This window comes from Petaurus breviceps, unplaced genomic scaffold (genome assembly GCF_028583685.1).
Source record: "Petaurus breviceps papuanus isolate PSGF00001 unplaced genomic scaffold, PetGlider_PUasm1.0 189, whole genome shotgun sequence".
Taxonomy (NCBI): domain Eukaryota; kingdom Metazoa; phylum Chordata; class Mammalia; order Diprotodontia; family Petauridae; genus Petaurus; species Petaurus breviceps.
The window spans coordinates 38,312,368-38,339,700 of record NW_027185809.1 but is presented as its reverse complement, the minus strand read 5'-3'; the positions used below and the strand labels follow the sequence as shown (position 1 = coordinate 38,339,700).

At 36.4% G+C, this 27,333-nt stretch overlaps 1 protein-coding gene across 3 annotated transcripts in view; it reads right to left on the bottom strand.

Annotated features, from left to right (window-relative positions):
* The window catches only part of NRXN3 (neurexin 3), a 2,132,730-nt gene that overhangs the window by 1,076,566 nt on the left and 1,028,831 nt on the right, over positions 1–27,333 (bottom strand). For all 3 annotated transcript variants that reach the window (XR_011169070.1, XM_069092330.1, XM_069092331.1), the window contains exons 11-14: positions 18,313–18,432; positions 5,834–6,215; positions 3,585–3,775; positions 2,964–3,137 (exon numbers count right to left, since the gene is read on the bottom strand). Coding sequence is in view for 2 of the 3 variants with exons in the window: in XM_069092330.1 (XP_068948431.1) it covers positions 2,964–3,137; positions 3,585–3,775; positions 5,834–6,215; positions 18,313–18,432 (867 nt within the window). In the remaining variant the exon portion in view is untranslated. The remainder of the gene's footprint in view (positions 1–2,963; positions 3,138–3,584; positions 3,776–5,833; positions 6,216–18,312; positions 18,433–27,333) is intronic.

Genomic DNA, 27,333 nt, shown 5'->3' with positions numbered 1-27,333 from the left:
TCCCAAGAGCTAGAAGGGAACTCAGAGGCCATCTAGTCCAACAGCCTCATTTTACAAATGAGGAAACTGAGGCCTTGAGAGGATGATATGTCTAATGTCACAAAAGTGACAGGAGACATTACCAATGGCTTTGATAAGAATATTTAATCTATTTTAATCTGTTTGATCTAGAAGAGTGAGAGCAAAATATACTCACTTTTAACTTATTACTATAAGGAGATACAGGATTTATCTAGAAGCAACAAAACCTTCTTCCCATTCCTTCTCTTGTTCTATAAATGGGCATTATTAAAAGAAATGTGAACCATTTCCTACAGTTCCCATCAAATTAACATCTAAAAACCTTTATGAGGTTATTTTGCAGGTTACATAATTTGACAACAATAATACCTCTTTTTAGATTCTCATGTTTATGTGTGTGTGTATGCACATGCACATACATTGTAAGGGTCAAAGGGTGGTTTTCCTTCCCCTTTATACTTTTAGTAGCTGTATTTCACAAATTTAATGAAACACCTGGGAACTCTTACTGGGGCTTGTTCAATATGGTTATAGTTCCAAAGACATCAATTTATGACTTAATTCACTTTTCAGGCATTCTGTTCCTGGCCACTTAAGCTAATTACCCTAGTCATTTATGTATAATAAACAAGGACCTTCTTCCCTTAAAACTCATCTTCCACTTCAGTCCACCTAGTGAGGAGGTTATAATGCTTAACATGTAACCATCATAATTATCTCCATGGCAATAGAGTGCAGTGTTATTAGACCCACAGGACTTGCCATGGAGTTGATTCATCAAGTTATCATATGTGGTTTTGAGCAATCACCCATACTTAAAAGGAAGGTCAGAACCCACTACAATTAATTTCATGAATCACACCAAACTTCATGCCAAATTGTATGGTAGGATTCAGGAAGAGTCCTTCCCTGTGATATACGTAATTTTATTCTTCGCAGAGTTCTTAATTATGTTGTATATTTAAAAAATACTCTATATGGCACCCAATTACCTTTAAGATAACAACTTTTAAAAATTACCAATATAAAAGGTTTTTTTTTTTGTTTAGAACTCACAAGCAATTTAATAACACTAAAAAAGGAAATTAAGGTTTTATTTCTTTTTATTCAGCCTACATGTATTAATATTTTAATTATTTTTAAACTATTGCATTTGCATGGCTCCTAATCAGAAATATCAATGATGATAATTTGTACTTTATAGTGACATGCATTTTATTAGCAATTTAAACCTATTATCTTCTTTGATTCAATTATCTATTTCACACTAGCATCATTGTAACTAGTTATCATGGAAATCCAATCTTGTTTATATGAATCAACACTTTAGGTAAGACGCTGAATTCCAAATGCTGGCTCTCTTAGGGTTTTAGGCAGAGTTCACAATAAAGTTATTCTGTTTGTGTTGAAAAAGTTATAAAAGGAGTCACAAAGAACATTTCTCGGAATAAAGGCTGAAATTTAAAGGACAGAGGGATATTAATCAATGCCAAAAAGTACTCATGTTATAATCCTCTCCACCTTGTCCACACCATCTCTCTGAATGAAGTAGTTAACATAATTTATCCACAAAATAAAGAAGAAGGAAAAAATAGAATGGGATAAAAGGATGCTCTAACTTTTTATTTGAAGAATAGAGGAAACTGACTCTTAAGAGATAGGAAATGGCTTCTACAACCACAAAACAGATTGGGTGGACAGGAAACCTTTTAGAGGGTGTTTGATGGACATGAGTGAGTATCCAGTTAACATAAAGGGGGAATGGGAATGGAATTGAGTACTAAGGAGGAAATTGAACAGCACAATTCAACAAAGTAAATCAATGAGGCCCACAAGAAAATATTGCTAGCACAAATAAGGTAACATGAGGCTGAACCATTCTAAATGAAAAAAAAATTTGAGATATTGATAATTAATGGTAATTCACTCGCTTTGTCTTGCAGGCTATGTGAAAAAATCTCCTGTCTGCAATCAGAGATCCAGAGTGTAACGAAATTCATTAGAACAGTGTTTCTAAAGCTGTTCTAAGGAAAGCTAGGGAAATCTATAAAATTTTCCAAGGGATCCCAAAAGAAAAAAAAAGTTGTAGGGGAATATAAGTACACACAGAAAGACACTTCTATTCTGTGTCTATCAGTTTCGTAAAATATCTGAGTTTAATCAATGCAGACAAAAACACCAGAGATGGATCAGCATTAATCAAATGGCCAAAAATCGTATCTTATTGGTCTAGAATTAGTCATTGAGCATTTCTAGTAATGTATGACATGGAATCATTGGGCTGTCTGTCTGGAAAGAGTGTAGGTCCTCCTGAAGTTTGACTCAAAGCAAAGGGTTGGTTTTGCCATTACAAAAGGCTTAAGAACCAGTTCATACTCTAAGAACTGAAAGTGTTCAACATTGCCCTCTGCTGGTGAAAATCAGACTGTTACTGACCATTGGACATCCCTCAGAAAGGCTTGAGAAACAGAAGTAAAAGTTCCTTCGATGCTGTCCATGTAGGTATACTTGAAGCTTCCTTGCAATGTGACTAGAGCTGATAAGTCACTGGCTTGTAGCATTTGGTACCCTCCTCCACCTTCCTGATTTGTACTGAATAATTCATTGCCATTATAAAGTTTCTGTGCTTCCTTAAGTCATTCTGGAATTGAAGGTATAAGTAATGGGTACTGTGATGTTGATGCCAAAGAAAGTCCTTTGCAGGCAAGTATGTAGTGCTATAGAAGACATCTGCTCATTACACTTCTATGAGATTTTTGGCATGTTATAGATAAACTCAAACATTGGCATGAATATGTTGATGATGATGAGACTTGAAAGGTTGAAAAAAAAAGTAAAAGAGAGGATGAGGTGCAGGGGAAAAGGACAGAAGAAGGAGGCATTGGCAGAGGCAGCAGGTAGGCTGATGCTTGGGACCAGAGTGCAACTATAAGAGAGGGTACCTTCACATCCACGCTCGATCTGGCCACTCCTATGAAGAGCATCATTGATCAGATCTGGCAGGCGCCCATTCAAGTCCACAGATGCTAGGCAGCCTTGGAAGCCATCCCGTGAGGCCACAAGCTTTGGGAGGTTGCTGTACATGCCTTGGGCAAGACCAGCCATGTAGAGGTCACCTGAAAAAAAAGTTGGTATGGGGCAGATGAGGGACATGAATCGAGGTGTCTATCTTTGAACTAATTATAGATTTCATATAGCTGAGGGGAAAGGAGTTTCAAGTACATATGTACTTATTGTACATGCTTACACCTATTAAAATCCCTAAAATATGAGTCACAGAGTTTCTTTTATTTAAAAGTAACCACTCCAACACTTTACATTGATAGGTGCTGAAGGATTTATAGAACATATATTCTCACACAACTAAAAATATGCAAGCAATTTTTTAGGTATGACCAAATAGAGAAAATAAAGAATTGAACTTAGGAGTGATAATTCAACACAGATGCATCACACTTAACTTGATAAATTTACCTCACTTCTATACAGCTTTCCTCAAAAATATAAAAACAAACAAAAAAAACCCACAAGCTAGGAAGGCCAAGCTTTCTTAAAGAACTTACCTTTCAGATCCAGATTTTTGGCACCATTGATAACCTGAGTGACCACCTTGGTATCCACCTTCAGGCTGTGAGTATTACTGTTGTCTCGGGTGATGACAACATTATGCCATTGGTTATCATTCAGTGGTCGGTCACTATTACCCTTGATGACATTGGGACCGTTTCCAAGGTCAAACACATAGTGTATATAGCTGTGAAGGGAATAAAAATCACTTGATGGTCAGAGTGGTCAGAGAAGTTTTATATATGTAAATATTTCAAATAAATATGCACATGCTTATTATAGTAAAAATGACAAAAAATAATTGCATATAAAATAGATTATACATATATACAATCACATCCATAGCCACAGATTATTTCTTAAGTTTCTATAATGGGATCATTAATATGCTATATAAGGTACCAAGCAATATTCCCCAACCCCAGTAAAAGATCTTTCAATATGTTGTTCTGCAAATCAATGACTTGAACTTATGTGATTCGTATTAACACAATATTTGCTTTTAGTCTTTTGCTTCTAAAATACTTGACAGTCACCAGAAGCACTATACTATAGTTCAAGGTATTAAGGTGTATAGGTGGTACAGTGTATGCTAGATGTGGAGTCAGGAAGATCTGAGTTCAAATCTTGCCCTAAATACTTACTAGCCAAGAGAACCTAGGCAAGTAACTTAAATCATCTCCTGCATTTTCTTCAACTGTCAAATAGAAATAAAAATAGCACCTAGCCCTATGGGTGTTTGTAAGGCATAAATAGCATAAGTAAAGTACTTGTAAACCTTAGAGTTATATAAATACTAGTTATTATTATTTTACAATCTAAGAATTAAAACATAGATTTATTTCATGATCTGCCATTTGAAAGAATTCATCCTTAAGCAGTCAGCCTATTGATGATTAATCTCTATTAGCCAGGTTGGTCCTTAGAAAGTAGTCTTGTTGCCAGGCTTATACTTGAAGTCTTATTAGCATGAAAGAAATGGATAAAGCTTGTCCTCTACAGGTGTAGTCTGTTATACCATAGTGTCACCTCCCCATAATGTTGGACATCAAAAGTAGATTTTATGGGGGCACTGACTTGGACTTTCAAATTCTTGCTTTTTACTCCTTCCAAGTTCCCTTGTCCAGACTCTAAATGATTCTTAATAACTACCAAGGCAGGCAGTCCCCAACTTACTGACAGCTATGTTCCAGAAGTGCATTGGTTGGAACTGAGAATGCATTTTATCCATAGAAAGAATATAATATACATGACAGGCTCCCAAGCTAACTATATAAGGTCCCAAGCAATATTCTCATCCCTATGTATTCTACAATATAGTTAGCATCATAAAAGTATCAAGGAACTCAACCACCATATGCAACTATATTTCTGGGATCAAGGTATTCTGGGTCTCTGCATGAGATACCTCTACCCAACCTTGAGGTGGCATGGGTGATTCCTTCTTCTCTATTCTATTAATGTGATGAGCAGGTGAAATGTAACCCCACTCTCCCAACTGCAAATCACTGGTAGCTTCCAATAGGATTATAGCAGGACAGGATTAGAAGTGGGGAAGTTGGGGAAAAAAGACGCCAAGTTCTTGGGCAAGAAGCACTAGGGCATGACCATATTCAACCTTAAATACTCCTAGAACATTTCTCTCCACTAGGTTTACTCCATAGTGACCTCCCTTTTATTCCTCCCAAGGTCCCAACGATTGGCCTGCCCATTTCCCTAGCCCCTGCCAAGTGTTAAGAGGTTTTTGTCGATAGTTGAGACAGTTATTCAGGAGTGATTGTTCATATGTTAAAAAAAATTAAGTTTAGACAGACTTGATTTCACTTCTTGTCTCATTTATCTGTGCATACAATATATATGAAAAGAGGAATGCAAAAACACACTTTTTAATATGGTTTCTAGGGAAGTATTGAGTTACAAAATAAGGTACTGCCTGCATTAAGTCAATGGTAAATTTGGGAAATATACATATGGATTTTTCCCCTTTTCCCATCCCAAATAACACCCTAATAACCCCAGAAAAGCAATCACAGATAGAATGGAAGCTCCATGAGGGCAAGTAATGTTTTATTTTTTTCTTTGTATCTTCAGCTTGTGGCAGTGTCTGGCACACAGTTGGCACTTAATAGATTCATTGACTGATAAAAAGAGAGTGATGAAATTAATTAGCAAAGTAGATTTTTTATATCCATTTAGATTCAATGCTTTCTATTTAAAGTATGAAACATGATTTCCAATCACTTACCCTTTGACTAATTCAACTGCAATAAAATCATTCCCATCCCCACTGTTGAAGAGGATGAAGCCATCAGCTGAGGTGGTCTTAAACTGGAAGAAGAGGTGCATGGAGGTGTAGGCCTGGAGAGTGGCCAGGCTCAGGTAGCTGCTCTTGGTCTTGAAGGTGACAGGGTCAGCAATGATATTTCTCAAGCCAAAACGGGCCTTTAGCTCACAGTAGTCAATGTCACCATTCTTGCACAAATCAATGTAGAGAAGTCCATTAAACATGAGGCTCTGTAGGTGCCCAATGAAACTTGAGGGGATAACTGAGATGTAGCGCTTCTCTGTCATGATGCCCGTTTCAATATTGTGGAACTCTAAGCGCGTATGGTCACCCACCATTGTACCTGCATGAATAATTATGGGGTATAAAGAAAGAAGCAACCCTTTAGCATGCGGCCAAATCAAGAATCACCAGGTTCAACTTGCTTCTATATATAACATGAGGAGAAGTAATCAGTTTACCTGAAAAAGATAAAACACCAAATCAACTCACCAACAATATAACTCACTTAGGAAATGATCGTAGTACCTGGGTGAAAGAGTAGATAGAGCACCAGAACTGGAGTCAGGAAGACTCATCTTTCTCAGTTTTAATCTGACCTCAGACACTTCCTAGTTTTGTGAACCTGTGCAAGTTATTTAACCCTATTTGCCTCAGTTTCCTCATCTGGAAAATGAGTTGGAGAAGGAAATGGCAAATCATTCCATTATGTTTGCCAAGAAAATACCAGATGGGGGCGGCCAGGTAGCACAGAGAGTAGGAGCACCGGCTCCAGTGTCGGGATGACCTGGATCAAATCCGGGCTCAGATACTCAGCACCACACCCAGAAATAATAACTGGCCGTGTAACCTTGAACAAGTTACTTAACCCCAATTGCTTAAAAAAAAAAAAAAAGAAAATACCAGATGGGGTCAAAAAGAGTCAGACACATCAAGGGAAAGAAAAACAACTCAACAACAATGAAAAAAGTGATCTCATTCCTAGTGATCTCACTTCCTAGTCCTCTCATTCTTGAAATATGTTGACAAACAGATGTTTCAAATACCTAATAGTAGAAAAGGAAATATAAAGTCGGGACTAAGTTGAAAATCAAGATTATTATTAATGTTCCCTGCCTCTGTAAAACAATATCAGGTTTTTCTAGTGTAAATTATATAAAAATCAGTCTTTGGTCATCTTCAACTTAGCAAAGTTTCAAGGATCCTTCATAGCTCTAGTATTTTACACTCCTTAGTCCTTAAAAGGTGAAATAAATTTTATCTAGAAACAGAAATCTGATGCAGGTACTGTGGGCTTCTTTCTCTATGACAGAATGTATGTAGTAATACGTAGGACTATAGCAATAAAGTCAAGATAGAATATTTGAGAGTGAGACCTGGCTCTCAAACATTTTAAATAAGTTTCTCTCTAATCTAATATACCATGTTTTAAGAGCATGGAAAGCAATGCTAGAAATTCACCAAAATAATTTGCATAGAACTATTTTGTTTTCTTTTTGGCACCTGAAATCAGATTATTATGTATAAGCATTTTGTAAGTTGATACATATGTGTGATTTATCATGATTGAATAAAAAACCCAAACCTAGTTCATATTTTTCAAGTTTTTGAATGGTTGATTTGATGTATAATGGTAAATAATATTGGTAACTTAAAGTGTTTATTTTATAGAGTAATGAAGCAATAATGTTGGTGAACTTCCTTAAAGATGAGAAATAATTAAAAACTGCATAAATCTTCTAATAATAGATTTCTAAGAATAAAGCAACTAAATACAATTTCTTGACATTCAGATGTTTCTTGTTTGTGAATTGCAATGGAATAGTGCAAAGATTCTTGATTTCAGTCTAAAGCTTTGGGCTTAAATTGTCTGACCTCTGGCACTAATTGTGTGATTTTATTTAAACTAACCTAGTCTAATCCACAAAATGGGAATAAAAATAGTCATGAATTCTGCTTCATGGATTTACCAGGTGAATCAAACACTGTGTAAACATCAAAGCACTATAGGGTTACCAATGATGATGGTGGTGGTGGTGATGGCTATGATGGTGGTGATGATGATGATGATGATGGTATGAGAGACATCAGGAGATAAAAGAGAAAGAACTAGTTTTAAAGCCCAAAAGACCCATGTTGAAGTCTAATCTTTGACACATACTATGAGTACAATGCTGGCCAAGTCATTTAACTTCTCTGTGCTCTAAATATACTCTAAGGCTATAAGTTATATAGAGGGAGTTGTATTGGAAGATGGAGTTTGCTCCTCTAGGAATTCAGTATACCAATGAAATGACAGGTCTAGTTCCTCATTTATTATTACTATATTTAGGCAGAGTCTAGAGTTTTTGTATAATATTTCTAGACCCTTTGTAGGAATGAGATCACTTGGTGGTGAGAGAAGAGTGAATGAAGAGGAAAAGGACAAGGAATCAAGCTGAAGAATAAGAAAGAATTGTGAAACGAAGATATGAAGAGTGTGGGGACTGTGAAGAAGTCTGGAGATTGAATTTTAAGAAGTGATAAGAGGGCTCAAGAATAAAGAGGAAGACTCAAGAGAAAAGTCTTGAGCTAAAAATAAGGAAGAACTTGAGTTGAAGGACAAGGAAGGAGATGGTAAAGCAAGTGAAAAGAATTTAGATGCACCTGTCAAATTGCTAATAAGTTTAATGAAAAAAAAGAAAACTCCAGAGTTGAAGATCCACATAAGCATTAGATGTGACAATTATAACAGATGAGAGAAAGAAGGCATAACTACTCAAAGCTTACTTTGTTTCTGCTTCTCTGCTAAGCAAAATGATATTTCAATAAGGAATGAATGAATAAAAATGGCAGATGGTGACTTGAAACCCACAATAAGTGGGATGACAGTAAAAGAACATCAACCTACTCTTAATAAGTTGGGGTGACTAAATTGAGAAGATGTACATGCTTGGAAAGTGAAAGATATAGCAGATGTGATTGTGAAGGCATCCATGATTTTGGAAGAGTCTAGAGAAGGAAATGGAGTAGAATCATAGGCTGGTGAGCTTGTCTTTGATTTCTGGTAAATTCTAGAATGATTTATTAAAGGAATTGTCAGTAACCATTTAAAAAATGAACCAGTGATCACAAAGAACTAGCTTGGACATGCCTGGCTAACTTCATTTCCTCTTATGACCAATTTACTGGAAGATTAGGGGAATTCCATGGATACAGTTTATGGAGATTTTAGTAAAACATGACACTTTCTCATGCTCTTGTAGATAAGATAGAGAGATGTGGACTAGATTATTCAGTAGTATAGTTTGAAAAATTCAGAACTACCCAAATGACTAGGACCTAAAGAGCAGTCATTAATGGGGTAATAGCAACTCTGAAAGCGATCTCTAGTAAAGGACCCCAAGAATCTGTGCTTGACCCTGGACTTCTTAAAAGTTCTATCAATGACTTGGAGAAAGATTTAAAGTAAGTAATAAATTTTCAAATGACATTACAGAGTCAAAATCTGAAAGAATATTGACAAAATAACATTGGGTTGAATCTGAACATAAGTTTAACAGGAATAAGTGAAAGTTTCATGTTTGAGTTAAAACTCAACTTCAGATATTTAAGACAGGGTAGGTGTGGCAAAAAAACAGCATGTCTGATAAGATCAGGTAGTGTGATGTTAGCTGACTATAAATTCAATATAAGTCTGCATGAAAAGTCTAATATAATCTTAGGCTCTGTTAAGAGGGAAATCTGCAGGACAAAGGAGGTAACTATACCCTTGTGCTCAGCCCTTGTGTATCACTATTTTGCTATATCTGGAATATTGTGCTCTTTGCTAAGTGTGTCTTATTTTAGGAACAGCACTGATGAAGTGGAGAGTGTCCAGAAGAAACTGACCAAGATGGTGAAAGACCTCAAGATCGTGTCAATATGAGGCCTAGTTGATGAAACTGGGGATGTATATTCTGAATAGGAGAAGACATGACAGTTATCTTAAAGCATACAAAGGGTTTTCAATTCAGAGGAAGGCTTATACTTTGATATTTTGTTTGGCAGTAGAGGGAGAGAACCATAGGAAAAAAATGGGGATTTGGAGTTGTAATTCTTCACATGTGAACATGTTGTAATCCATAATAGTTGAATGGCCTTACCCAAAAGATGCTTATTTAATGGACTGATATCATCCTGGCTAGGGATTGTCCCTGGTGGAGGGACCCAGAGCTCTGTCATTGTCATTAGTGACTTGGATAAAGGCTCAGATGACATCCTTGCAAATTTTCAGGTGAAATTAAACAATAAGTTATAGCAAACATGATGACAACATTTGGAGTTTAAAAATTCTCTAAATCCAGGAAAAGTAAGATGAAATTAAGATGAAATTTAATAAATCTAAATGTAATTGTATAGGCATGCATTTGGGTACAAAAATAAACTGTCCAAATATAGGATACTGGGGCTGGGGCAGGAACAGAGGAGAAGGGACTGGAAAGCTAATTGCTTTGTTATTACCTGCCAATATCCTCAGGGTTCTACTGAACTACAAGCTTACCATGGGTTAACAACAAAATGATGTGGCAGCCTTTTGGCTCTTTTGAGCTAACATAATCTCATTTTGTGTTACGAGTATATGCGGTCCAAAACATTTAAATGACTTTGCTTAGTCCTGAGTATCATATTTATTAAGGATTATGAAAAATTAGAACATATCTAGAGAAGAGAATAAAGATAAGGGAGGTAGAACTCAAGTTGTTGAATAAACAAGGGTTATTTAGCTTGGGGAATAGAAGACTTATAAAGGGCATGATAGTTTTCAAACATTTAAAGGGTCTTTATATTAAACAGGAAATAAACTTATTCTACTTTTACCCAGAGGGAAAAACTAGGACCAAAGGCAAATAGTTATAAGTAATGATAATAATAATCAACAACAATAATAATAATAGCATTTATACATTGATTAGGTTTACAAAATATTTTACAAATATTACCTCCTTTGAGTCTCATAAGAACTCTGGGAGGTAAGTGCTATTATTACCTCTATTTTACAGAAGAGGAAACTGTGGCAGAGGTTAAGTGACTTGTTCAAAGTCCCATTCCCAGTAAGTATCTGAAGTCAGGTTCCAACTTGGGCTTCCCTGACTCCAGGTCTGGTTCTCCATCAACTGAGACACCTAGCTTCATCAAAACATGAGGAAAAAACTTTCTAACAAATACAGCTCTATCCAAGTGGAATGGACTGTCTTCAGAGTTTATGAGCCCCTTTCACTCAAAGTCTTTAGGCAGAGGTTGAATGACACCTTGTTGGGGACATTGTGGAACAGATTAAGGATTTATGTAGTGTATGGACAAGATGAACTCTGAGGTCCCCTCCAACTCTAAGCTTGGATGATGCTCTGACCTATGAGATGTTGGAAGTCTTAAAGGCTGGAGGTTGGGGAAAGGTAACTCTATAAAGAAAAACCTTTCAGAAGATTTGTAGGTTTGAAATAGGAAAAAAAAAACCAGATCTCACATACAAAGTCTTGGTTAATAATATATGTAAGCTTACTAATATTGGCCATGCTTTATCCTATTGCCCTTTGCATTACAGTATTTGTGATTTTAAATCTTCTGAGATCATAGTGTTCTATGACTTACCGCCATATTACATCACTGGGAAAATTCTGGGGTTAAATGAGAGAGAAAGAAGAAACCAGAAAACACTGAGGCAGGGAGAGGAACTATATAGTTCATGTGGACTGAAGTATTTAAATAGACAATTAATTAATTAATTTTTAAAATATTTGTATCTATTATGTGCTAGGCATTGCACTATATGGTGGGAATAAAAATCTTACCACAAATATGACCTAGTCCCTGCCTTCAAGGGATTACTGTTTAATAGCAAAACTCAGTGGAAGGAAGAAAGTCCCAATATCCAGATGGTGAGTAGCTAACAATGAAGATTCTGTTCAAGAAATTAATAATATCCTCAGTTTGGTTAGCAGTCTGAGGTTTATAGGTAGATGAAAGGTGCTTATTACCATTATAATTGTCATATCTAATTAGATATTATTATAATTAATAATAATTCTATTTAAAAGGGGATAACATTTCCCTAAAATGAAAGAGAGTGATTTGTTCAAAGATTATTTGGTTTAGGAGGTCACATATATGGAAAATATCACTTAAGAACATCTCTGCTGCTGTAGTGTCCAGAAGGACTGGTGGGGACCCTGACATACAAACACACACTCACGTGCGCGCGCACACACACACACACACATATTCACACACACACTCGTGCTACATTCATTAAATTGTCTACATATTGCTAAAATGATGGTATTGTCGCCTTCATGATAAAATCCATCAAGCATGCCACCTTACACCTGCAACATATTAGCTGAGTGACTTTAAGCAAATCATTTCACCTATTGGTGAAACAAACTTTTCAAGGGTATAAACTGTATTGATAGATGGAATTTTCTCATTAGGAATACTCTGCACTAATGAAATCATATGGCCACACTTCCCCCAATCTCAGAGAAAGAAAAAAAGAAAGAAAGAGATAGAGATAATATGTATATATGTATATACATATTAAGATACCCCACTCCAGATATATACATATCTACTTCTACACATCTATCCATATCTACATATATATGTTCCTTTTTACATAACATCCTGGCAACTCATCTTATTTTTTAAGACCCAACATCAAGGTATTTACTCTCTAAAAAATGTCAGTATATTTCAAATGAAGTCTTAATGACAAGGAGTTTGTTTTCATAGACTCCTGAGTCTTGTTAAACTGGATTAAAATGTTTAGACAACCACAAAGCGGGGAAAGGAAAATCTGGAACCAGACTAAGAAGGGTTTATCCACATTAGATTTGATAAATTGCAATACATGATGAAAAAGTGTTATAGTTCTGGGAATCCAGTTATAGGAATAGATGTAAAATCGGTATATTATTTTCTTGAACATCTCCTTAGTGTCCAGTGATCAGAGAAAAGGTAATGCTTGAATAATTCCATTGAGTTAACACTTAAGGAGGTGAATTGTTGGTAGTATCATACAGAAACCAAGAAAGCTTTGAAGGTCTTTGTAGGTGGCTGTAATTATGCCCACGACATACCTGAACCTCTGTGGTTATCTTTAAATTCTCACAGGTATATGGACTATTCTAGGAGTCCAATCTTATGTTGGATTGGAGTAGATACTTTTCCAGTTTGGGTCTCATTTAGCAAACAGATGACACTGCCATTTAAACTAGGTGGCTGTATTGAGGGGCTGTTAAAGTATTCATGGAACAAGCAATTGAGAGGCATCAGTGAAAGATGTCAAAAGGATAGGAAACCCTATCTCAAATTAGTCTTGGAAATTCTCAAAGGTTCAGCATTTCTGTCTTACAAATTCAAAGACAAAAACAAGAGTCTCTGCCCTCGGGAAGCTTATATTCTTTTGAGGGGAAATAACATGTAACAATATAAATAAAATATATCACCAACATTAGCATAAAATAATTTGGCAGGGGGCAGGCCCAGCAACTGAAGAAATCAGGAAAGTCCTTATGTAGGAGGTTAGATGGGGATCTTCCATTGTTAATAGAATTTAGTAAATAAGGCAATAAAAACCATTTCTTAATAACTTGGATAGAGTTTGTGTTGGGGTGGAATGGGGGCAGGGGAAATGTGAAAAGAGGAGGGAGGCGAATTTAAATTTCCTAATTTTATTACTCCTGTTAATACATTAATTTTCAAAATCCCTATCTTGGTTAAAAAATATTAGACCATCTCTCAAAATAGTTTTTTTTTTAATTTTTAATTTCCTAGACCTTCTTAATGTTCACACTTGGATTCTTCCCTCAGTAACAAAGTAGGGGGTAAGACCTGAATAGGCTAAAGATGAAAGGGCTTCATTAACTTTAAACACCAAATTACTCCATGACTTCAGCATTGTATGGTTTAGCAATGATTTTTAATAATTATGGGTAACCAAATGCCTAATTTATAATTACCTTTATTTCAGTGTTTCTATAAAGAATAGTGAGGGAGGGACTGCGCATTACTGTGGACGCTGGAAGTTTGTAGGTGCTTATTTAAAAGTATGTTTTTCAGCATACAGATCTTCCTACACAGACAAGGCCATATTTTGGGGGGAAACATTAGGATGAGACTGCCATCTAGTGGCTAAGTTCTTAAAGATAGCTTCACTGAACTAACACTGGGATGACCTGATCTAGATTGTTAAAACCATTTTCTTCCTTGTGGTTTTTCTAAAATGACTTCACAATTACCTGAATGATAAATTCATGTCTGAGTATGCACTGCGAATTTTCAGTTGCTTTACCCTGCCCCCTCCATTCTCTCCAAAGACTATGTCTTCATCAACACATTCAAGGGGAAAAAAAAGGATTCTTTACCTCTTATTATGGTATTATTTCTATGTAAATAGGGATATATGCATGAGATAAGCTTACATTCAGTAGGTGGAAAGCAGTCTTTTAGATGATGATTCTAAGAATAAGTATGGGGACTCATACTTATGGAGGGGCAGAGGAGCCCCAGATTTGGTTTTATTTTGAGGGGGGAGAAGGAGAAGAAGAAAGCAAGTACAACAAAAGCAAAATGGTAAACTGAGACTGACACTTGGGTAGAAACAGGTGGGAATTTTGAATGGAAAAAGACTGGGTCATCTAGACATACCTAGTGCCCTCTCTGCTTGTCACTCTGTTTATTAAAACCCCTTGGGAGGTGGGTGAGGCTAGAAGGAACTGGAGCTCATATTAGGAAAGGCTGATGGAGGTTTAATTCCATAACTATCCTTGCCTGAAGAGTACAGAGATTTACCCTCAGAATTATCTATTTCTTTAAGTTATTTATAATTCCTTATTTTTAATATAAATTATGTGTTATAACTGTATGTTATACATCACTAGCATTAGAATTTTTAAAAACCTACCAATTAAATTAAAATATGGATGCATATTTTTAATTATAGACAGTAGACCCACAATCGAAGGAGCCAATGAAGGGGTTTGTGGCACATGAACCATTTAGATATTTAACCCTAAAATACTAGATAGGGTTCTTCCACTCTCATAGAGACTCTGAGTTATAATCATGTAAGAATTTTATAGGTTTGATTTTATTAACTCTTATAAGTGTCTAAAAAGCAAAAGATACTAACCATATGACTTAGAACCACTTATCCTAGGCTATGCAAGAGTTATGAATAAAAAGACTTATGTTGTGTCAGCAGGCTTAGTAAAAGCAAAATACTTTCTTCAGAGACAAGTAGCCTCAGGCTGGGTTAATTCCCTCACTATTCCTTTGCTTCAGAAACTGATTTGTCCCTGGTGAGGAACATGCCTTGTAAAGGAGAGCAATACCTTTGGGGCTGGCTAAGAGACGATTTGGAGAAAATCCCAGATTCTAGAAGTGGGTTTCATGAGGAACATTGTTTACTTTCTTTTTTAAACCTACAAACCCTTCCAGATAGTTCCACTTGATGTTAGGTCTATTTAGATCTGAAGTGTTCTATTTTTTGCCCCAACTACAACTGAAATTACCCCAGAAATCCCCTTTTCAAAAGAATGAAAGTTCTTTGAGGGCAGAGACTGTTCCATTATTATCTTTGCATCCCGCCGGGTCTTGTTCATAGAACATCAAGACTGGACCTATGATTTCACTAGCATTAGAATTTAAAAAAAACCTACCAATTAAATTAAAATTTTAAATTAAATTAAAATTTAAAAATTCTACCAAGTTAGTCACCTTCTCTGCAACTTAAAGTCTTAGGGAATTACCTAGAGCATGGAGAAGTGAAGTGATCTGCTCAGAGCTACATGGCAGTAGTATCAGTAGAATGTATTCCTTGCTCTGAGACTATATACCACTCCCATGCTGATTCTCCTGTTTGTTAAATTTAATTGAATGCCATGCAAAATAAGGAAAACCCATCTTATGTACAACGTCTCTTTATGTAGTGGAGCTACACACACACTTAGGCACATTTTCTGAAGCTGACTCTTCTCTTCGGGTTACCAGACTCTAAAAGTGTGGAAGTACTTATTTGCATGGACAAATAAAGATTTTCTCAATCTTATCACAAGGACCTCAGAAAACAATAAGTTAATCAAGAAGAAGCACTATTATGTGCTGATCCCTCTGCTAGGGATGTTAGATATAAAACAAAGAGACAATGCATACTTATATAGGTACATACAAAATACAAGATAAATTTGAGGGAAAGTCATTAGCGGTTAGCAGATCAGAAATGGGTTCCTGAAGGTGGTACTAGAACTTGTCCTCAGAGAAACAAAAGATGCGAAGAAACAGAAGTGAGGAGGTAAAGTCAAATCTAAGGTCCTGGAGATGGAGTGCATGTATGAGAAACCGTAAAAAGGCCATTTCAATTAGGCTATAGTGTATGTGAAGGGTAGTAATCTATAATAAGGCTGAGAAGGTAGGCTGAAGAAAGACTGTGCAGGGCTTTAAATGCCAAACAGAAGAGTTAATAGTTGATCCTAGAAGTAATAGAGAGTCAGCAGAGTTTATTCAGTACAGAAATAAGGAAAATCATTTTGACAGTTTTGTGAGGGATAGACTAAGAGAAGAGAGACTATATATATGTGTGTGTGTGTGTGTGTGTGTGTGTGTGTGTGTGTGCAAATTAATTAGGAGGCTCTTCCTAACCCTAACCATATATATATATATATATACATACACACATACATGCATGTACATATACACATGTGTATATATACACATAGACATATACATACACACATACACATACAGTCCAGGAGAAAGGTGAGGAGGGCTTGAACTAGGGTGGTAGCTATGTGAGTTGAAAGAAGGAAACATTCACAAGACATGTTGTAGAGGTATTTGACAACTAATTGAAAATATAGGATGAGTGAGAATGAGGAGTTCAGGATGATGCCAAAGTTGCAAAGCTGGGTGAGTAGGAAGATGGTGGCACCTTTAAGAGAAATAAGTTAGGAATTGGAGTCATTTGAAGGATGAGGAGATAGTTCTGTTTTGGATGTGTTGAGTTTGAAATCCCCAGGAGACATCCAGTTTGATTAGTCTGTTAGTGATGCAAAACCAGAGACAAAGGATAGAAATCATCTGGTTCTGTCACCTTATTTTACATATGAGGAAACTGAAGCTCAGATAGCTTGAAGTAATCTGCCCAAAGTCACATAATGAGTTAGAGGCAGAGCTGAAACTAGAGCCCAGGGTCCTGAATCATAGTTTACTATTTTTTTCCACTGAATTACATTTCATTTCTGTTCCGTGTGTTCCCAATAAAAGTCTCTTTATCTTTGATTTTTTCCCCTTTATAATCTAGAACTGCTCTATCCAAAGCATTTACCTGTGGATCTAGGATAGTGTATGATCTAGAACACAATTCAATCTCACTGTTGGAGATCATTGGTGAGAGATGGGAATTAAAATAAATTTCACTTGGAAGAATGCAGGATGTCATTCAAAAGGGCTCTCCTATCTAACCCAATAATGCCCATTCTTCACAGTTCAATTCAAATAACTCGTTTTAACTTTGGGCAAGTAATTTAACCTCCCAGGGTCTCATTTTCTTTATTTATAAAATAAGAGGAACTGGATTAGATAGTTCTTGAGGTCCTATCAGCTCCAAATCTGTGATTCATGGAGATACAAAGGTCACTGATTTCTTGAACTGCCCAAGGAGTGCAATAAAGACATGATCACTCACTTAGAATCCTGGAAGTTGTTATCTTCACAGTCCTGGAAGAGATTGGGTCTTTCGCGACCTTTGAGGTGAATGGTAGAGTTCTAGAAGTGAGGAACTAAGCTCTACTATGTTTATGAAGACTACAACTCCCAGTATTCCCAGTGAGTATTCAGACAATTACCCCACCCACCTGGTATTTGGAGACCCAATTAAACAAACATCAGTCTAAGCCTGTCCAAACACTATGTCACACTATGACTCCCTTTCTCCTCTATAAGCCTTTTCCAACCACTATATTACTCATCTATTACTCCCTCTGAATTCTACTGACATTCATAGTCTGTACACGCACTTTTACCCTTATGAAGCCTAATATTTTTCACTAATTGTTTCATTATGTTAATTTTATTGCCCTCACCATAATGGACATTCTTAGAGACAAGAAAATATACATTATATTTCTTTCACCTCCCTTGTAACACCTAATAGTGCTGGGTGTAAATAAGACTCTTATTAGATACTTCATGACCAACTGAAATTTTGAAATAAGTTCATACTGTGTTCAAGGAAGTTGCCTAGTAGTTGTAACTACAGAGTCAAAATAAAAGATTCCTTCCCCTCAAGGAGCTCACATGCCCTCATGGACCTTACATGTCACTGAACCAATCGAAGTTAAAAAAAGAAAGGAAAAAGATAACTGAAAGACAAAAAATTTAAGGGCAAAAAGAATGAAAAATTGCACAAAAATTGAACTCACCCTCAGCCACATCATCATCCACAGTAAGCTTAAGGCTTTTTCCTCTCCTCACCACCCGTACAGTGTGCCATTCATTGTCGTTGAGTTTCTGTCCAGCATATAAGGTCTCGGGTCCTTTGCCTAAGGATAGTGGTAATTGCCAAAGTTAGTACCAATTTCATAAATAAGTGATCTTCAAAATAGAATAATCAAAGCCACACTGGTGTATAAGACCCATCAGCACTTGGGGGACTAACTTCATTCCAGAAATATGAAAGGTGACCCTGATTAGGCTCATCCAGCTTTTACCTCTCATGAAACCCAAAGTATAAAGAGCCAAGGCCTGTCTTTTCTTATGAAAGCCATCATTCTTAATCCAATGAGAGAATATCTCAGTGGCAGGGCAGTTATAAGGATATGGTGTTAAATACAAACAATTAAGGAATGAGATCTCCCTGGGAACAAGGCTTCTCAAATTATAAAAGAGGATATCCAATCCCCTCAGGGAGCAAGATATTTATTCAGAGTAGCTCTGGATCATTCCCATTCATTCCCATCTTTAAAGTATTACACACCAGCTTGGCTTTGCCTGGAGGGGGTAAGGGGAAATTCATCTTTTGAACAAAAAGAAAACTTCAGCAAAAACTTATTTATTCTGATTTTTTTTCATTAACAGAGTATTCTCACAAAATTTCCCAAATAGGACTTGTTGGTACCCCACTTAATGCCATATAGAAAAGTTATTTTTTGTTTGTTTGTTTTAACTACCCTTGTTTACAATGCTCCTGAATGGACTGTGAGTGGCCTCAAATGTATTCCATCTTTCTCTGTCTTCCAGAAAGATTTCAAAATCTAAAAATTTAAAACCACTTCCACTTCAACAATTTAAACTGAAGTTCAAAAACATTGAGTGCTTCCTGAGTTCAGATAGACTGTGCTAGAGACACAGAGACAAAAATGGTATACCCCCTATTCTCAAAGTGCTTACATTCCACTTGGTATATAAAACTTATACTCAGATTAATAAATATAAAATAATTTTAGGTAGGGGAGAATACCAACAAATGTAAGGAATCAGGAAAGGACTTCCAAAGGAGGTGGCACCTGAGATCATAAATTAGTCATTTCACATCAAGAAAATGAAGATCATGTCAACAAACTTTCTATCTCCAGACAACTAACTGCATGACTTTCAAATTCCAGAATTACTTAATCATTGGTACTATGCTTGGGCTAGGGAATTATGGTCTTTAGTGATCAAAGTTCGTAAAAGATTTTTATTCCTAACGTTTAGGGTTATTCGGATTTGAGAGTAGCAATGGCAACACTTCAGGAAAGAAGACTAAAGAATAATGATCTGCTCCTTCAGGGATCATTTGGAATAAGAAAACTGATTGCCACTTTAGAACCAAAGAACCAATGCAAAGAATAAGGTAAGAAACCAAAGATCTAGAACAATGTTAAAGATTATTTTTGGATAGTACTTAGAAGATTTGTACCTCCAAGAAAGGTATTGAATAAATACTTTTTTTTGGATAGTGAATGTAACTACTGACCTGTGGATTTCATTGTCCCTAGATAATCACTTGGAAGAGATTTTTAGAAAATTCTTGGTTATAATGAGGCCCTGTAGATTTAAAGCATCTGAAAGTTCTCAGGTGAACACTCATTGACCGTCAATTCATAATGACAGTGCTGAGTGTAATTGTCCATGTTTTCAACCATCACTGATATGGGTCAAGAAACCATAGACCCTCAGAATTGTAAAGGATGTTAGAGGTCACCCTTGTTATCAGTTTAAAACCTGAATGGAAGTTCTGCTCCCTTCAGTGCACACAACAAGTGGTTATCCAGTATCCACTTGAATTTTTGTTTATCTTTGTGAAAATCTTATGTAGATGTAGCGGTTACTCAGCCACTTTCTCCTTAAGGCTGGTGTTTTTAATAAAAAGATGAAATGCTTCTATAGTCAGCATTTAAAGTAAAGATAATCGTACACATGTTTCCATTTGCACAATTTTACTTCTACATAGCCCCTATTTGTGAATGGAAAAGAAATTGATATTGGAGAAAATTTTTCACTTGAAAACTAAGCAAATTTTTTAAATGGAAAAAAATTAGCAAATTACAGCTCAAATTGGGCAGTTCTATGGTTCAAAGGGTAGAGTACCAGGCCTTGAGTTAGGTAGATCCATCTTCATGCGTTCAAATCTGGCCTCAAACATTTACTAGCTGTGTGATTTTGGGTAAGTCATTCAACCCTGCTGAATCCAAGCCTCAGTTTCCTCATCTGGGAAAATGAGCTAAAGAAGGCAATGGCAAATTGCTCCAGTGTTTTTAACAAAAAAAAAAAAAAACCCAAATGGGGTCATGAAGAGTTGGGCATGACTGAAAAATGATTGAACAGCAACACAGCTCACCATGAGGGCCTTTAAAAGAGCTTCTCCCTTTTCCTTAAAATATGAATTTTCTAAATGAAAATAATCCCTCCAAAACCCTCACAAAAATAGTTCTCTGTGCTAAGTGAGATGTCAACCCTAAATCAGATCCCCTGGGATTTAGGTGAAGTTATTTAGGGATAGAAACGGGACCTGGTGAGAAAACTTATTTTACTACTGTGGGTTAGCACCTTCTCAACAACTTATATTCTTAGCTGGCTGTAGTAGCAGCATCAAATTCACTGTCTATGGTCACTTGCTTCTGAGGGCAGGTCAGAATCAAATTGAAATATAGTTCAAAAATGCTTAAAAATAAATAAAAATATGACATAGGTAAGTTTTGTAAGTCATTATGCAACCTGAAGGGATTTTTTTGTATTTTAGTTTGATATTGACTATGCTAGAGAATTCAAAAGTTATGCTAACTTATCCAGGGTCATAGAGCTGGTGTGGATCAGAGGTGGGAAATCTTAGACCTAAGCCTGCCTGTCTTCAAGGCTATCTCTCTACCCACTATGCTACACTGATGCTACATAAAACAGAGCAAATGGAACCCAAACGAAGGGTATATATAGCAATATAAAGCAGCCAATAATTCTCAGAAAACATTTGAATAATGAGTACATAAGAAAACCCTTGATGCTTATTATAACTCTCTTGGTGTGTATTTGGATGTATACATTTGTTTATGTGTATGTATTGATCTACTCAATTTATAGATTTTACAAGTGGATGTTCCTTGCATTTATAATCGATTTGTTCCTGCTGGTAATCTTTTCTCATGTTGACAGTGCTCTCAGAAATCACAGCTATCTTTGCAGTCACTAAATGGGCTGTCATTAGGAGACTGGGACGGACCTCAGGTGGATATTATGCTGCAGGAGCAGATGGTCTTTGAAGATACGAGCCAGCCTTAGCCTTCATGTGTGGGCATGTGTGAGTGTATGTGTGTGTGTGTATGGAGTACCTTTAATTCTTCTAGTAAATGTCTCAACAATAAAGAAGCAAAGAGAAATATGAATAATATAGGCTGGGCCAGGAAAAAAAAACAGGAAAATTTATCTGAACATTTTATGTAAGGTGGCATTTGGTGGGGGGGGAGGGGAGAGGCAGGGATTGTTTTGTATGTTATTTAATCTTCTAGAGAATAGGTAAGAAATAAAATGACCAGAAAAAAAAACTGGGACACAGAATTATGATATTGTTATATACATTGTGATATTATTCACATAGATACTCAAATTTTGCTGAATTACTGGATATTGGACAAGTTTGCTAGTTCTATTGCTACTGATGGTTTGTTGACATTTCTGTCTTCATAGAAATGCATAAATGCATATTTCCTTCAGATGGACATAGGGATCAGGTTAAATGCCAAATAGCTTGTACAAATGTCATGTATTTGTTTTGATGAGACTAAAACACCAATTGATTGATTGGGTGTGTGGGCCCAAAAACATTAGTGCAGTTTCAAGTTTTATTATTTAAGCTTTATTAGCATTAAAATGCATTAAAACTTTTGGGATGAGAGAGAAAGAAGGAGGGACAGAGGGAGAGGGAGGGAGGGAAGGAGAGGAGAGGAGAGGGACAGAGAAAGAGAGATGGAGAGGGGAGAGAGAGAGAGAGAGAGAGAGAGAGAGAGAGAGAGAGAGAAATGGATAGACAGAGACATAGTTATAGTTATATATTGCCCTCATATACATTTCAAGCTCTGCTCATCATTTTTTTATATTGGCTCAGTCTATCCTCACATTTTTTTAAAGCAATTGGGGTTAAGTAAGTTGCTCCAGGTTACACAGCCAGTTTTTTTTTTGTGTGTGGGTATTAAGTATCTGAGGCCGGAACTGATCCCAATTCTCCCAACTTTGGGGCCAGCACTCTTACTCACTGTGCCATCTGGCCATCCCCTATCCTCACACTTTTTGAAAAAAAATGTTTTCTGAAAAATATGATTTTTCACATTACCTCCTTGGCTAGAGATCTTGAGAGGAGAATTTATGTTGTATATTATTAGTGAACTATGGAGCTATACATCTTCATAGGATCATCATGGGATTATAGATTTTTGAGCTGAAAAGAATCATTTAGGCTATAGAGTCTAATTCCATTATTTTATAGATAAGGAAGCTAAGGTCAAGAGAATTTAAGTGACTTCCTCAGGGGAACACAATTAATATGTATCTAAGGTAATCGTCTTGGCTTCCAGTCTAACATCCTATTCATGATAGCCTCTTCAAACATTATCACAGGAAAAAAAAAGAAAATATGTTTCCTAATGATGATTTTTAAAAATAATCTAGATGTCTCCAGAAGCAGTGGGTAAAGAATATTTGTTTGGTCAAATACAAGGTAAACTAGTCCCAGTGGAAAAAAAAAACTAAAAAACATTCTTATAAAGAAGAATAAATGAAGAATAATGTCTCAATTACCTCAGTCTGAGATTATTCTGAATAAAAGAATAGTCAGTCACTTTTAGAATGAAAGACCAACCAAAAAATTTAAAGAAGATTGCCAGCAATTAAAAAATAAGGTCTAGGACCAAGAGAAATTGCTTTGAAATCGATAGGTCATCTGCTCCCAAGAGCCAATGAGAAGTGCTAGATATAGTACAAGAAGCCTGACATTTTAGCATTAATTCATCTGAATACATACTGTAGAAACTTCTGAGGAGTCTCAAACAGAATCCCAGTGAAAAAGTGCCAGCAAACACTTTTTTAAAAGGCTCCTTGTATGTGATATTTGTTACCTAGGCCTCTCGAAGTTGAAAAAGAATGAATCATTTTAGGTGTATACGCAAATATCTCAATGTCAATATTTTTATATATTTGTCTGTGTTAATATATAACTTTATTAATTTATTTTTGAACAGGATCTGTGATTTAATTCACAGAGAGAACAAACAATGGGAGAATACTTCCAACAAATGCAGATGGGTGACTGTTCTGTTAACTTATGCTCTTAAGAGTTTTCTGGGATACTACTGGGCTGTGAGTTGCCCAGGGTTATACAGTTAATATGTATAAGAGGCAGGATGACTTCAGTCCAGGTTTTCCTGGCACTCTCTCTTTCTACTAAACTAAAATGCCTCTCATATATGCCTACACATGTTTGTGTGTATAGTTTAATGAGGGACTGACCGAGAGCCTTATTCTCAGAGCATGCACAGCAGGACCCGTCTGCCGCCAAACCATTCAGGGAAGCTTGGTGAACCTGCTTATAGAAATATGTGATGAAGTGTAAAGGAAGGGTCCTACTCTCTAATTCAGAGCAGGTGTAGGTATTCTGTGATTGTTTCCAGCTGCTCAACTGTAACTGAATCCTACAAAAAGCAATAAATGGCCAAATGTCTCTTTCTTGGTAGTGAATGAAGCAATATTGATGTAAGTCTCAGGGTGGAAAGAAAAACTATATATTTGTAGAAAGAAGATGGAATGGGAAAGCCATATGCCATTAGATAACTACTGTGTGGAGATTTCAAGTATCACCCCTCCTATCTATTAAAATCTTAGTAACAAATATTGATAAGAATATATTTCCCCTAAAGTTGCCTTCACCATCCTAGCTTGATCCAAATTCAGAATTTACTTGATACATCTCAACCTTGTTCATCTGGTAGTAAATCTCTTTTTATGAACAAAAGAAGCAAAGGAACAGAGAAAGATGACACTATCACCCCCAAAACTCCAGAATCCTCTGGTGAGCATCATAGAGTATGTTAGTAGAAAAAGACCTCCTGTGGTCCTCGGGGTACTTTTTGAACAGAACACCCTCTTCTCTTCTTGTCATAGAGCAAATGACTTCACTTTAGCAAATCCGCTTTGCTGTCTTGCTTATAGTATAAAGAACTTTTAAAAAAATCTCCAGGGAAAGCTTTGGGATTGAGAAGTGCAGTCTTATAGGGATGAATGGAAATAAGTAAATTTTTCCTGATCATTACATGGTTATACTTTGGCCAATAGATTTTCCTTAGAGGCCAGCACTAAGAATTATATCAGGACAAGAATCCAAGTCATCTTCAAACACAAGGCTTTTTTGGTCATCTTCCCTATATTTCAAGTTTTGACAAAGAAAAACAAAACATCTAAAGAATGAAGTTTAAAATTATGTTTCAAAATTGAATGAGAATGTTTTCATTTCCTCTCTCCCCCATGATGGTTTTCTTTTCAAATTTTCATTTTTAACAATTCAAGCATTCTCCTTGGATCAGGCCACTCACATTAAAGGAATGTATTATCCCTTCCAGGAGCATTGTAACCAACAAAACCATAGACAACCCAAGAAATACAGAAGAATATCAATTTGTTTCCATGACCAGGCTAAACCTACTAAACCAGATGGTTTTGCTCATATACAGGAAATAGAAAATCCTTCCATTTACCACCAACTTGCTCTCTGAAAAGGAAATGAGTGATCTTTAGTAATTCTTTTGGTTTCTTTGGATGAGGGTACCATGCCCCTTTACTTAAGACTTACCTGAAGTCCTTTCCATTACTTATGTAAGAAAAGGAAGGTGATGATAATGGGCTCCTCAGGAAAAGTGTTTCTAATGAATTAAATACTAAATATGTACAATCAAGAAAATCCTCCTTGTAAGGAGTTTCCCATTTTTAGAATGGTGATAGAATATAGAGAAAATATAAACTCAGTGGCTAGAGAACACTATTGAGATTGGAAAATAAAACACTTACCTGAATATATGTCACCATCTTGGACCACAGAAGCTCAGGTGTACCAACATATGTTTCACCTATATCAAGGGTTCTTAACCTTTTTTATATCATTGATTCAGTACCCGTTTTCAGAATGTTTTTTGCTTACATTCATAAGTGAAGGAAATACTAAATTTGAATTAGAGGCTATTAAAATTAAAAAGATATCCCCCCCTCCAACTTCTTAGACAAAATCTATCCACTGATTCAAGGTTAAGAACCCCTTATCTACATCAATATGCTCTTTTCCCCCTCACTATTCCCAGTAAAGAGGTAAAGATAAGCAGTAAATAAGAGAAAAGAAGGTTATGGACCTAAACAGTAATTGGGATGATGCTAGAAGGGGTTGAAGACACCAAATCTTCTATTTAAAGTCATAATCAGTCATGCTTTTCCATACCTGGCAGTTCTATTAGCAAAGCAAAGACTCTTGTTTTTCTAAAACAACCACTTTCACTGGAACATCAATAGAGAATTTTCTCATTTTCCTATTAGTTTCTATAAAACTTCTAAAAACGTATAACCTAGTTCCAGGTTGGGTTCTGAACTTCAGAGAAGAATGGCCCCATTCACAGCAATGTGTTTGAGACAAAAATAACTCCTCAAGTGAGTCTAAGATACAGCTCAAACTTCCTACTTCAGGAAGGGACATTACCTAGCTATTCAGCATGATTTAGGTGGCTAAGGATACCCCACATGGAGGATGAACAATAGAATTGCAGACAACCCAATTGGAGAAGACACAAAGCAGTATGTTTTATCACTAAAAGCACCACAGATAATGACTTCTTGCAAATAATCAAATAAACTAATGAATCCAGTGGCCCACAAGTTATGCCTATAACTTCTTGTTTTCTGTATTTCATTCTTTTTCTTTCATAATCCTAATGGGATACAATCACAGCCTACTGGGAGCATTCCACTGATACTATCATTGTTATTAGTAAACTAGAGTTTATTAAATACCTTCTAGGTGCCAAGCACTGTGCCAAGGATTGAGGATACAAAAAAAGGAAACAAAAACTCATGGTCTAAAGGAGGAGATGATATGTGAATAACTATGTACAAACAAGATTTATACAAGATAAATATGGGATAATCTCCAAGAAAAGATTAAGGTTAAGTAGGTCTAGGAAAGACTTCTTGCAGAAGGTAAGAATTTAGCTGATATCTGAAAGAAAGCAGGGAAACCACGACATCGAGACTTCAAGGCACAAGGGACAGCCAGTGAAAACATTAGGAGTCATGAGATGGTGTGTTGTGTGAGAAGAATAATAAGGCGCTCAGGGTCACTGGATCCTAAAGTCAAAGGAGGGGATTAAGAGGAATGGATAGGTCGAAAAGTGACCAGATTATGAAGAGCTTTGAAAGCCAAAAAATGATTTTATTGGAAAGATCATGGACATCTGTGATAGTAATGGCAATTAAAGATTCCCCTGTATTGGCTTGGTTTTCAAATTGATTGTGTTAAAACCCAGAGCTTGTTAATCCCACCTGTGGGATGGACTTGTTGACTTGAAAAGAGAGACACGAACTGGGAGGAGCTGGTGATGTAGATTTGGAGAGACAAGTGAGAGGCAGAAGAACTTTTTTTTTGGAAGCAGCACCTCGTGGAGAGAGAGAGACTAAGAGAATTGCTGGTGGCCGCTTTGAATTGCCCTGGACTTTTGAGACCTGCCCCCTGAGCTGCCAAGGACTGAGGAGACATGGCTATTTTGCTGGTACTTTGTCTGTCTGTTTTGATGTTGTTTTGCCAGATTTGTCCACTGGTGAAAGACAGTCCTATTGTCGAAGAAGTCCTGGAACCTGGCTTTTGGTTAAGAAGCCCTGAGACTGTCCTGCAGACAGAGAGTGAATACTGTCCACTGGTGAAGGACAGTGCTGTTGTTGCAGGG